Here is a 13084-nt window from a genome sequence, read left to right on the forward strand (position 1 = left end):
GAAGAAGCAAAATACATACTTTACTCTTAATGCAAATCAGTGGAACTGGGTTTTTCTCCAAGTAATTTTGAGCCATTTCTTTTGGTCCATTCATCATGAAATTTACACGCAATGTAAAGGGCAACAGGCCTTTTCAAATTATGTCAAAAACTGAAAAACTGACAACAATTTGGGGAGCGAAGTTATCCTCACATTCACCTCCTGTTTGGACACACTTTGATCTCCCAGCTGAGTACAATACAGATGGACAGAGAGCAGTAGAATGAACGGTGACTGTGCCAACACTGCGCAAGAATCAAATTCCTGTGCTAATACCTGAACTATGCCCAAATGTGTCAGTTACTGGAGTGAGGAGAAAGCACGAGTCACAGCAGCTACATCTCCACACAGGATTTTGCTAAGTTCTGATTCTCAACAAGTGAAACAAACAACTTGACAGGGATGCTTATAACTTGTTGCACCATTACTCAGTTGTGGAGAGTCCTGGATTCAGCAGTTTGCTGGGATGAACGTGTAGTGCTTAGTTTGTTTGATCTATCTATCTATCTATCTATCTATCTATCTATCTATCTATCTATCTATCTATCTATCTATCTATCTATCTATCTATCTATCTATCTATCTATCTATCTATCTATCTATCTATCTGTCTGTCTGTCTGTCTGTCTGTCTGTCTGTCTGTCTGTCTGTCTGTCTGTCTGTCTGTCTGTTTGTCTGCCTGCCTGCCTGCCTGCCTGCCTGCCTGTCTGCCTGCCTGCCTGCCTGCCTATCTATCTATCTATCTATCTATCTATCTATCTATCTATCTATCTATCTATCTATCTATCTATCTATCTATCTATCTATCTATCTATCTATCTATCCAAATTGGTAATTCCTATGTACATATCGCTGCTGTTGGATAAAGACCTTGTATCATAATTTGAAAAGGCCTATTGATCTTTCTGTTCTGTATAAATTTCATGAAGAATGGACCAGAAGAAATGACCCAAAATGACTTGGAAAATGTTCTGGTTTCACTGACTTACTTTAAAAGAAAAGAAAGTTTTTTTTTCCCCAAATCCAAAATGCTAACTTTACAGCGTTAACAGTTAATGGTATGCTTCATTAAAATAATATTATCTGATTTTTTTCTACTAAATATTTGATCATTCTGCTAGTTATCTAACTCACAAGCTCGGTTTGAGTGATAGTCCACATCTGCAACAGTATTTCATGATTATTCATTTCCACATGATCTTTTGTCTGTGATGACATGACATCAGAGAATGCCTGTGATGATGGTGGTGGAGGTGGACTGGTCACAGTGGTCAACTTGTGAATCTCTCCAGGCTGGAATGCGACTTGGCCAAGGACCGAGTTCTTCTGAAGACAGAGATGAGAAAACAGAGGTGAGAAATAGACCTCTTACTGCTGTGCTGATTTCAGGAACATAAGACCCCCATAACTGCTGCGGCCACATTAATGATGAGGTTAAGCATGATATGAAAGTAATGTAATTAAAATGTACGTGATATTGTCACAAAGTGTGGATGGTCCCTTAATGCATCAGCCCCTTAGTGAGAGGTTAGCTGGTTAAAACTGAATACAGTATAAAAACAGAATACATGTTGAACGTCCTGTGAAGCAGAATCCCAACCACAGTCAGCTAATCGGATCCATGTGTGTTTTGGTGAAGTGGCTCCATCTACTGGTGGTCATTTTCCAGGTTTTTAAAGGGTCTGAATTCTACATTATTTTCCTGAGGCCCACAATTGGGATTGAAACGTAATGGTTTTGCTATCTAATGGGAATTGGCTTAATGGTTTCCAAAAGAGACCACTAATTTCCTGTACAACACCTTTCGATCCCGTAAGAAAGCCATTTAGAATCAGCCACTGGTCACCCGTTAAACATTAGAGCCATTTAGACTGTGATGTCAACCCATTAATAAAGCCAAAACATATTTAAAACCATCAGGAACCAACAGAAACACCTAATGGTTTCTATTGGCTTTTTTAGCAGGGGGCTGTGTACAAAATTATTATACCTCAAACTGGAGAATTAATATGTTTGAAAGGCTGGTGTCTGATAATAGCACTTTCCCTTTTATTGAAGTAAGTCATCTGGGGTTAGCAAAGCCTATATACACACTTAAAAAGGCTTTCTTGGGGTTCCTCAGTAAAGAAAATGGTTCTAGATAGAACCATGAATGCTCAAAGAACCGTTTATGTGATTAAAAAAGAGTCCTTTGAGTTCTATATAGACCCATCTACAGTGCATCAAAGAGAATGATCTGCTACAGATGGTTCTATATAGAAATGGGTTCCATGTAACACCAAAAAGGGTTCTACTATCGTAACAAGCTTGACATCATAACAATAACAGTATCTTTTTGGGGCTATGCAGAAGACTTTTCAAAAAGGTTCTATGTAGAACCATGTGCCGCACATTCTCCATTAAACTGATGAACCCTTTTATGGTGCAAAGAACCCTTTAATTATGCAAAAGGTTCTTTACAGTTTCACTTTCCTATATAGAACCTTTTTGAAACACAACCAACATTAGTATTTTAGTGGAGAAAAAGGTTCTATATAAAACCATTGAACACTTAAGGAAACCTTTGCATGATTAAATGAGTCCTTCCATCATGGAATGGTTCTTCAGACTGATGGAAAATGTGTGTGAATGTGGTATAGAGAACATTTGTTCTATAGAGAACTTTTTTAACGATGCAAAGCACCTTTTAATCATGCGTTCTTTAGGTGTTAATGCTTCTATATAGAACCATTTTCTGTACAAAAGAACCATCTTTTTTAAGAGAGCACATGGTGGTGCTGAACTAAAAGATACTGCTATTGGCTCGTTTCCCTGCAGGCGCGTACTTTCTCAGCCAATCAGGTGCGCTGTTTTAGTCACTGAAGCTTTTTCAGTAAGTTGGCTGTTTAGGTTTGTATCACTGTGTTGTGTCATTTTATTCACTAAATACTAAGCAATTAAAATACAGGGTTCCTCCTGTAAAGTACAGGGTTTTTTCTCTAAAGTACAGGGTTCCTCCTGTAAAGTACAGGGTTTTTTCTCTAAAGTACAGGGTTCCTACTGTAAAGTACAGGGTTCCTCCTGTAAAGTACATGGTTTTTCCTCTAAAGTACAGGGTTCCTCCTGTAAAGTACAGGGTTCCTCCTGTAAAGTACATGGTTTTTCCTGTGAAGTACAGGGTTCCACCTGTAAAGTACAGGGTTCCTCCTGTAAAGTACAGGGTTTTTCCTGTAAAGTACAGGGTTCCTCCTGTAAAGTACTTAGTTTTTCCTGTAAAGCACAGGGTTTTTCCTGTATAAAGTACAGGGATTTTCCTGTAAAGTATAGGGTCCCTCCTGTAAAGTACAGGGTTCCTTTTGTAAAGTACAGTGTTTTTGCTGTAAAGCACAGGGTTTTTCCTGTAAAGTACAGGGTTCCTCCTGTAAAATACAGGGTTTTTCCTGTAAAGTACCGGGATTTTCCTGTAAAGTATAGGGTTCCTCCTGTAAAGTACAGGGTTCCTTTTGTAAAGTACAGGGTTTTTGCTGTAAAGTACAGGGTTTTTGCTGTAAAGCACAGGGTTTTTCCTGTAAAGTATAGGAGTTCCTCCTGTGAGTCCGCGAGCAGTGGGCGTGGTCAGCGGATCGCCCCACCTCTCTGCATCTCTCTATCAGCGCCCAGTCAGTGAGAGAGCGGTCAGGAAAGAGCGGGCCACCCCTCACACGGACTCCGCACGACTCGGGCGAAGCTGCTGTTTCTGATGGTTTCACGAATCGTAGGATGGGATTTATTTTAGCTGAGAGATACAGCTCACTGCTCTGTTTACTGGAACTGGGTAAGAACGCAGCACACGCTCTTAAAAAGATGGTTCTCCAAGGGTTCTTTAGTACAGGCTGTGGTTTTATGTAGAACTTTGAGTCATACACTCTTAAAAATATGGTTCTTCAAGGGTTCTTTACTATAGGTTGTGGTTCTATGTAGAATTTTGAGTCCTACACTCTTAAAAAGGATGGTTCTTCAGGGGTTCTTTACTGCATTTTGTGGTTCTACGTAAAACTTTGAGTCCTATATGCTTAAAAAGATTGTTCTTTAAGGGTTTTATAGTATAAGCATTGGTTCTATGTAGAACTTTGAGTTCTACACTCTTAAAAAGATGGTTAATTAGGGGTCCTTTAGTACAGACAGTGGTTCTATGTAGAATTTTTGAGTCTTATACTGTTGAAAAAGATGGTTCTTTGAGAGTTCTTTAGTGCATGCTGTGGTTCTATGTAAAACTTTGTATCCTGCACTCCTAAAAAAGATGGTTCTTCAGGGGTTCTTTAGTACAGACAGTAGTTCTGTCTGTAGGTCCAGGGTGTATCCTGCCTTTCAATGACAGCTGGGATAGGCTCCAGCACCCCCTGCTACCCAGAAGGAGAAGCAATTTAGAAATTGTGTGTGTGTGTGTGTGTGTGGGTGGGTGTGTATTTAATTTCCAGTCCAAATGGCCAATAAGTAAAGCTGGATGGTATGACAAAATATAATATTACAATACTTCAAAAAGCCTTAATAATATGATCATTTATTTTTTTGTGACATCTAATAAATTGAAATAGATAAAGTATACTGTTAGAACGTTCTGTGCAGGTACATTCTGTGAACGGTACATTCTGTGAACGTTCTGTGCAGGTACATTTTTCGTTCGTCAAGGTACCAACAATGTAAATGGGCCCTCTAACCCGGTACAGCAGTTTTTTGAAGGTCTGACTGTGAACTTTAAATAAGTTTTTTCAGGTGAAAAGTTCATATTTGTACCTTTTCATAACCAAATGTTTTAAAACAGAACAGTAAAATAAAAAGCCTGGAGACGAGACGGGTTGTGTGGAGTCAATACAACTTTCAGTGGATTATGGTACAGTTATGTTCCTGACGAAAAGAACCCTTGAGGGGACCACCCCAGTGACAAGAGGGGACCTACATTGGTACACATTAGTACTCTAGCTTTTCTTTACACACACACACACACACACACACACACACACACACACACACACACACACACACAAACACACACACACACACACACACACTCATTTTCTAAGCCGCTTATCCTTCTGGGTTGTCGGGGGTGCTGGAGCCGATCCCAGCAGTTATTGGGTGGAAGGCAGGAAACACCCTGGACAGGTCAGCAGTCCATCGTAGGGCCTAACTGAGACATAAAAGACATATTCATCACTAATTTAAGAATGTACCATGAGTTCAAAGATAGAAACTAGAAAATGACATTTAAAACAAGATTTTTCCAGATCTAAGATTTCAAAATCTGGGCAAATCCAGAATTTGCAGTGTCATTTTAACAGGCTTGATAGTTTAGAGCCAGTATAGTGAAGAAAATGATGATGCTAAGTCGAAATTTTGGATTTGCACTCTTAAAAAAGGTGGTTCTTCAAGGGTTCTTTAGTAAAGAAAATGGTTCAATAAAGAACCAGGAACACTCAAAGAATCTTAATGCATGACTAAATGGCTCTTTTCATCATAGTCATCAAGTCATTCTTCAGACTGATGGACAACACGCTGTAGATGGTTCGATATTGAAGCTTTTTGGAAAGAGTTCTATATAGCACCCAAAAGGGTTCTTCTACTGTAACAAGCTTGACATCGTAACCCTTTTGGGGGCTTCAAACAGGTTCTTTTTAGAACCATATACAACACATTCTAAATGATTCTGTATGGAACCTTTTCAAAAAAGGGTACTTCTGTTGTTCCAATGTCAAGCTTGTTACAGCAGAAAAACCCTTTTGGGATGCTACGTAGAAGAATCTGACGAGCCCTTTCATGATGAAAAGAACCATTTAATTGTGCAAAGGGTTTTTCGACTGTTCATGGTTCTGTATGGAACCATTTTCTTTCCTAAAGAGCCCTTGATGAACCACCTTTTTAAGAGCATGGCCACTTCATTTCTTATCAAGCCTGTGGTTTTTCTTTTAAAGACCTTGAAATCCATTGCAGGTAAAGAATGTAAAAGGATGTGTCTCGGATCATAAAATGGAAAGCAAAGCAAGTATTAACAAGCTTCAGTTTCCCAGTTTCCCTGCTATTCACAGCTATTCAATCTGCCAGCACACTCTACTTCTCAATGGCTCAAATAAATGTTTTCCATTTCAGTGTCTTTACTCCAAGTGGCGAGCTGCACAGGGACATGTGAGACGGTGTTTAAAGGATTTTCAGACTGTTTGCTCAGCCTCGGAGAAAACATGGTCAACTACCCCCAGGAGCTGGACGACAGGGAGAACCTGCGGACTATCTGCTCGTAAGTGCGTGCTCGCCCTATGTAATATTCCAATGGCAATGAGATTTGGGTTATGTGAGATGCAGTTGGGCAAACTGCATCACCAGTGTAGAATAACTGGGAAAAAAATTCTGTAACTTTTTAAATTAAGTGGTTTTACATAGCATATAGGATGCAGCAATGTCTTTCATTGATGCTTCTCTTGTAAGCAGATGAGGTGTGATGATATACTGGTTAGAGAAATCATCTTAAACCTAGTCAGTACATCTGTATTTTCTCAATATATGCTTTTTGTAAGAAGGTTAAAAGTCATTTTTATTGGATAAGGTGGTCTTAATGAGAATGAGAAATATTAAATATACACTGAACAGCAATAACATTAAAACCACCACTTTGTTTCGACACTCATTGTCCATTTTATCAGCGCCACCGACCATATGGGGCACTTTGTTTATCCACAGATAAAGAGAGTGGTCCATCTGTTTCTCTGCATACTTAGTTATCCTGTCCAGCAGTGATCAGAACCCCTATGGACCACCACAGAGCAGGTACTGTTTTGGTGGTGGATCATTCTCAGCACTGCAGTCACACCGTCATGGTGGTGGTGGTGTGTTAGTGTGTGTCGTGCTGGTCTGAGTGAATCAAACAGCAGTGCTGCTGGAGTTTTTAAACACTGTGTCCACTCACTGTCCACTCTATTAGACATACATACATTGTCAGTCCAGCTTTTAGATGTAAAGTCAGAGACAGTAGCTCATCTGCTGCTGCACCGTTTGTGTTGGTCATCCTCTAGTCCTTCATCAGTGGTCACAGGACGCTGCCCACAGGACGCTGTTGGCTGGATATTTTTGGTTGGTGGACTATTCTCAGTCCAGCTGTGACACTGAGGTGTTCAAAAGCTCCAGCAGCACTGCTGTGTCTGATCCACTCAGACCAGCGCAACACACACTAACACACCACCACCACGTGGGGGTTCTGACCACTGAAGAACAGGGTAAAAGGGGCCTAACAAAGTTTGCAGAGAAACAGATGGACTACAGTCTGTAACTGTAGAACTACAAAGTGCACCTATATAGTAAGTGGATCAGTTCTGGATGGAGCTAAATCACTCCAAAGAACACAGTTCCACTGCTCCACAGCCCAATGGTTGGGGCTTTATACCCCTCTGGCCAACAGCCAACTGTGGGCTCATGTGCAGCTGTTGCAGGGCATCCCATTCTTTTGCTGAAGCTTTTCTGTATGTGCATAACTGGATGCTTGCAGTGACAATGGGTGCTTCAACAGTAACAGAAACTTTTGGACTATACAAAAGTCAAAGACCACCATCCTGTTAATTAAATCATCAGTCAAAACAGTCATTAAGTACAAATTATTCATTTTCTGGGAGATATTTCTGAGGAGGTTAGATATGATCCACTTGCATAAAGAAGGAGAAAGTCAAAGGAAAATAAGAGAAAATAGAGGAATTTCCAAAATGTTTGAAAATGATTAAAAGCTACAGTGAAAACGTGGCCCCTAACAACCACCTGCCAGACCTGCTAGACCACCAGAACTGTCCTCATCAGAAAAACAGCACTTTCGTCTTTGAGAGAGAGGAGAAAATCAAGCTGCTTCAGATCTGAAAACATCCACAGGTGTTTCTGTGCATCCTTCCATTGCTCAGTGCTGTGGGTCTGAAAGGATGTGTAGCTGTCAAGAAGACCCTCACTAAGAAAAGGATACATCAAACAAAGAAGCTGAACAATGGACTGAGTCCACTGAACTTTGGAGGTGTGGAACCATAACACTTTGCATTAAAGGTTAAGAGTGGACACACTCAATACTGAAAAATGTGATACATTAAATTGTTAAGGCTTTTATGTAACTGTCTTTAAATTGGTTTGTTCTGATTCTTTTTCTGATGCTGAGAGATAAATATATTGGACTGTTTTAACCAGAAATTAAATAAATAACAGGGTGGTCTCTGACTTTTGCACAGTAAGGTGTTGTGCCGACTAGATTTGACTTCACTTGATATAATTTTATGCAGTCCCGCTTTATTTCACTGTAAAGAATGAAAATAATTTAATTGAAAAAAAAAAACATTTTTTTCAGTGAAAAAAATACCAAAAATACAATTATAATATTTTTTGAATATGTCAACCCATAGTAATTCTCGTTCAAACCCTGCTGGTCATACGCGATGAACTGACATTACCTCCTTTCTTGTCCAGCTTAATTATAAAATGGACACAATGTCAACAGTGTCCTCGGGGGTTTTATTGACGTAGTTTGTGGCTTCCCACCAAACTGACACAGTGTTTAATGCGTTTGCATTTCAAAACAAGACTGTCAACCTTGTATTTAATTATCATTTTCACAGATACTGGAATGACTTCCATTCCTGCGCCTCCACCGCAATTGCAGATTGCCAAGAAGGAGCCGTAGACCTTTGGGAAAAGCTCAAAGTGCAATCGAGGAGTCTAAACTACAAGGGGAGCCTGTTTGAACTGTGCTCAGGAGATAATGGTGCATCCAGACTCGGTTTAACTTGGAACCTGGAACTGACGGTTTTGTCCATAGCGGTCTCCAAACTGGTGGCATGGCTCATTTTTTGAATGATAACACCATCAAGCAAACGGCCAAATGGATCAGAAGAACCCTCTTCCTGAAGAAAACATCACATCACTTGTCGTTTAGGTGCACATATGGAGATTCTGTATTGAATGACGCAGGCTTTGGGGAAAAACCCAAGAGCCATGCCATTGGATACCTTATATGGCATTTGATATGGAGTGGAGTGTTTTTTGTTATAGTTATATAGTGTATTGTATAGTTAACATCATAGGTCTTACAGTCTCATATGTAATTGCAACAAATCAAAGTTTTAGACTGATAACATTTTGCAAGATGTTCACGGACATGCTTCTCAGAAGCAACTGGTAGGGTTGATCTATAGTGCTTCAGAACACTGTTACTAGTATTAGTAGTAGTAATATATCTATTATTTAAAGTCTATGTGAGTTCGAAAAATCATTGCACTTTCTTCTTGTGTTGCGTGATGTAATTCCGAGTGAAATCAGAGAGGCTCTCTCAGCTGGCTGAACGTTTTCACTCGGTGATGGATGGGGGTGATGGGAGGCGGAAGGGAAACATATTGTTGGTAATACTATTTTTATCCATCTGCTGGAAGAAAACAGGAAAAATAGAATTTTGTCATTTAAAAAGGTTTCAATTTTAAACTCTAAGACTCCCCATACACACACACACACACAAAAAATAATCTCAGGAATAATTGTGTGTGTGCACATTTTTGCATAATCTGTAGTGTAAAAGACTTCAGAAGGTGTCTAGACTTAGTAGTCACATTTACAGGCCGTTTGATCTGGGTGCTAAAATATAGAACCAAACGTCTCAGGCTGAGTTGTGCTAACTTCTTATCTGAAATTTTTCCAACTTTTTGTAGCCCAGATCCAGACTTTCACTTGTGTAAATAGTCTTATATTATGAAACACTGGTGATGCTGGCACAACATTTATAGGTCTGATAGCTCAGTATATGATAAAATGACTGGCTGATGCATTTAAATTTATTACCAATAAATCTCATATGGTCTGATACCAGGGCTGAGTTGCTCTTCACAGGTTTTAAAAGAATAATCTGACCCAAAAAATCCCCTCACCTAGTCGATAAACTTGGACGTTTGGTGTCTGAAGTTTTGTTTTTTGGCTTTGTACTGGACAATAGTACATCCCATAGCTAAATTGTTGTACAGTGTCAGAAACCACATAAGCAAGCATATTTGAGATGACTTGAGATTATTTGAGAATGGTTGAGGCAAATGCATGCAGTTTGCACAATTAGTGTCAAATTAGTAGGGTATAAGCTTTCGTTACATATTAGCTCTATTAGCCTCATAGCTCCAGTACCGGAATGAAAAAGCAAACTTTGGACACTGAACATGTCTTGGCTGATGAACTACCTTTGGGGTAAATTATCTCCTTACATGCTCAACAAACTATGACGTCAGACCACATATTGCATGACTCATTTTAAAAGAAATGTGGCTAACAACTAATGGATGGATCCATGAAAGGTTAGCATCATGCAAACTGCATGTCCAAATGTACATACGTGCCTCAAACTGTGTCAAGTTGTTAAGTGATCTCAAACACACTGGCTTATCTGGTTTCTGACAATATAAAATGCTGTTTTCTTTAAAACTGGTGAAAAGTCTTAAGCTAAAACAGTAGTAGTCGTTTTGAAGTTGGAAATTTTTCCACTTTTAACGATAACAGTATGTCATACAATGTCAGAAATCACAAAAACAAATTTATTTGAGATTCCTAACAGCTGGAAACAGTCATGTCAGGGACATGCGGTGACTTGGAAATTGAATTAAAAAATATAGAAAACGTAAAAAGTAAAAAGAAAAGAAAGGCAGTTTTGAGAATCTTGTTATTGGAGCACATCTACATTTTTACTGCAAGATTACTGCAAATACTAACCCTGGTACTCCACGTGTCTGAGATTATTTTAGGGTGGAGTACATGCACATGCAGCAGTAAAGCCTGCAGCCTCTACAACTGCTTATGAGAGCCAACGACTAGCACATCTGTCCGAATCACGTTACGCATTGTAAACTTAGTTAACTAATGCAGGCACTCGTTTAATTAGGGGCAGAGGCTGGAATAAAGCTTTAGCAGCAGAAGCAACACAGATGTTTTGTGTCCTGCAGCTGGCTGCCCCCAAACTGGGCTTCTGGCTGGGTTATTAACACGTGCCGTGCCGAGGGTCCAAAGCAGTCCCTGAACGAGCTGCTAATAGCGGTGGGAACACATCTGTTTACCTCTTGTGCTTCATTATGATGATGACATAGATGGGGATGCTCAGTGAGTTTGTCTGTTTTCGAATAGGTTTTGTTGTTTCTTCCATATCGGTCAATGCATATATGATAGCATGACTCCTTTTTGCTAGTAATTCATCCAAGAAAATGAGTATATTAGTGATTTGTTGTGAGTTTTTTGTAAAGTTTTTTCTTTACATCTTGCAGAGGACAGAGGAACCTTTCATCCAGACTAAAGACTGGAGTACAGTCGTTTTTTGTCAGCAAAATTTCATGCACGAAAATGTGTTAATTTCAGTGGAATTTGCCAAGTTTACATTCCAAACTTCCAGACTGAATACATTTTGTGGACAATCCTTTGCGTGGCTGTTGGGGGCAGAGTTTCATCAAGCAGCACTAAAGATCCAAAATGGGGGTGCTAATGCTAATTTTGTCACTGCCAAGGCACAAACTTTTAAACCTTTTTTTTTTTTTGCACTGGCTACAAATAAACCCATCCGTGAGACTTTGCATGTAGTCAATTGGGAGACTCTATCAGATTATATAACTACTTAGGCTTTTGGTGTTCTTACTGTTTATGGTTGGTGAGCTACTTGCTAAATAACTGCTAGGTTAACTGCCTGATTAAGCCCTGCTGCGCACATCTGTCAGTCCGTTCCTGCCAAACACTCCAGTTACTATTATTATATATATTTTTGCTACAACACAGTGTGCAGCTATATGTGCAAATAGACCATGTAGGGAACCAGCATAGAACCATAGCATAGTGTTTTGGATGCAGGTATGTTGGTCAGCAGCAATGGATGTTGATAAACTGATCACCAGTAAAATGAGCAGGATGTGGTTTGGGTGCTGGTATGCTGGTCAACCAGTGTCTTTTCTTCAGCTGGAGACTTATCTGGTACAATTTGTTTATTGTTGAGAGTTAGCTGGCTGCACCAAAATTAATATTTTTACATTGACAAGCTTCTGGTCTAGTGACCATAGAGGTACCACACAAATCTTATATAAGGCAATATATGGAATTCAAATATGTGACATGTATTAACATTTCTGGAGTTCCCTTGTGTCCAATATATATTTGTCACATATGTGACATATATGGTGACTTTTCAAATATGGGACATATTTACAGATACAAACATATGTGTATGACACATATACAACAGTATGTGATGGATTATATATGGACATTATATATAGATTGCATATATTGCTCATTTATGTTATATAAGATATATTTTGGTGCCCAAACTTGTGCATAAGACTGTATATATATATATATATATATATATATGGATATGAATGCTCTCAACATATATGAAATGTTTCATTTTTGTCATATTTTTTAAAATAAGAATGTTTAGACATACATCTTCTTTGTTTCTTCTACAGACTTCCTAATGCAGTGAAGGTTAATATAAAATGCAATAAAATAATTCAAATATTAAAGAAATGAAAAGATTGTTCTCTATGTATTAATAATTAAATGCATATCTTTTACAGGAAAGTAATGATCTCTATTGGAAACCAATAAGCCAATTCCCATTAGAAAGCAAAACCTTTAGGCTTTAGTCTTAATTGTTTCTTATGGTCGTTTTTCAGCAGCGATCTTGCTGGCTAATTGCTGCTGTCTCAGCTGTGCTTTGCTCTCCCATTTATTTCCAGTACTATAAAACTGTCTATGATTATTTTATGCAAGTACATATGCTCAGAAGCTGTGTAGCTAACTTCGCCTGTAACATTCATGTAAGCAACATAGGTGACCGTGTGGCTGATTGCAACAAGTGGGAATGGCATCTATGACGCCAAGTGGACCAGCTCAGCAAGGGGTCCACATATTCTAGCCTATTTTGCAAGGAGACAGAAATACTGCAAGCTGACTACTGCTGCTATAGCAGGCACACTATAGAATCTAGGGTCAGATTTGGGCTTGGAATAGCAAAGCAATTAACCCCTTAAATAACCAGGGCCCAACATTTTATTACACGCTC

The 13084-nt window shown here is 39.1% G+C and overlaps 1 protein-coding gene across 1 annotated transcript; it reads left to right on the forward strand.

Moving 5' to 3' along the window:
* Window positions 1-3700: 3700 nt before the first annotated feature.
* On the forward strand, window positions 3701-12345 carry nrn1b (neuritin 1b). The gene is made up of 3 exons (XM_017725241.2): window positions 3701-3832; window positions 6142-6286; window positions 8628-12345. Exons 1-3 carry the CDS (start codon window positions 3778-3780, stop codon window positions 8860-8862), a joined length of 435 nt encoding a protein of 144 aa, XP_017580730.1. The 5' UTR covers window positions 3701-3777; the 3' UTR covers window positions 8863-12345.
* Window positions 12346-13084: the final 739 nt, after the last annotated feature.

Source organism: Pygocentrus nattereri, chromosome 19 (genome assembly GCF_015220715.1).
Source record: "Pygocentrus nattereri isolate fPygNat1 chromosome 19, fPygNat1.pri, whole genome shotgun sequence".
Classification (NCBI taxonomy): domain Eukaryota; kingdom Metazoa; phylum Chordata; class Actinopteri; order Characiformes; family Serrasalmidae; genus Pygocentrus; species Pygocentrus nattereri.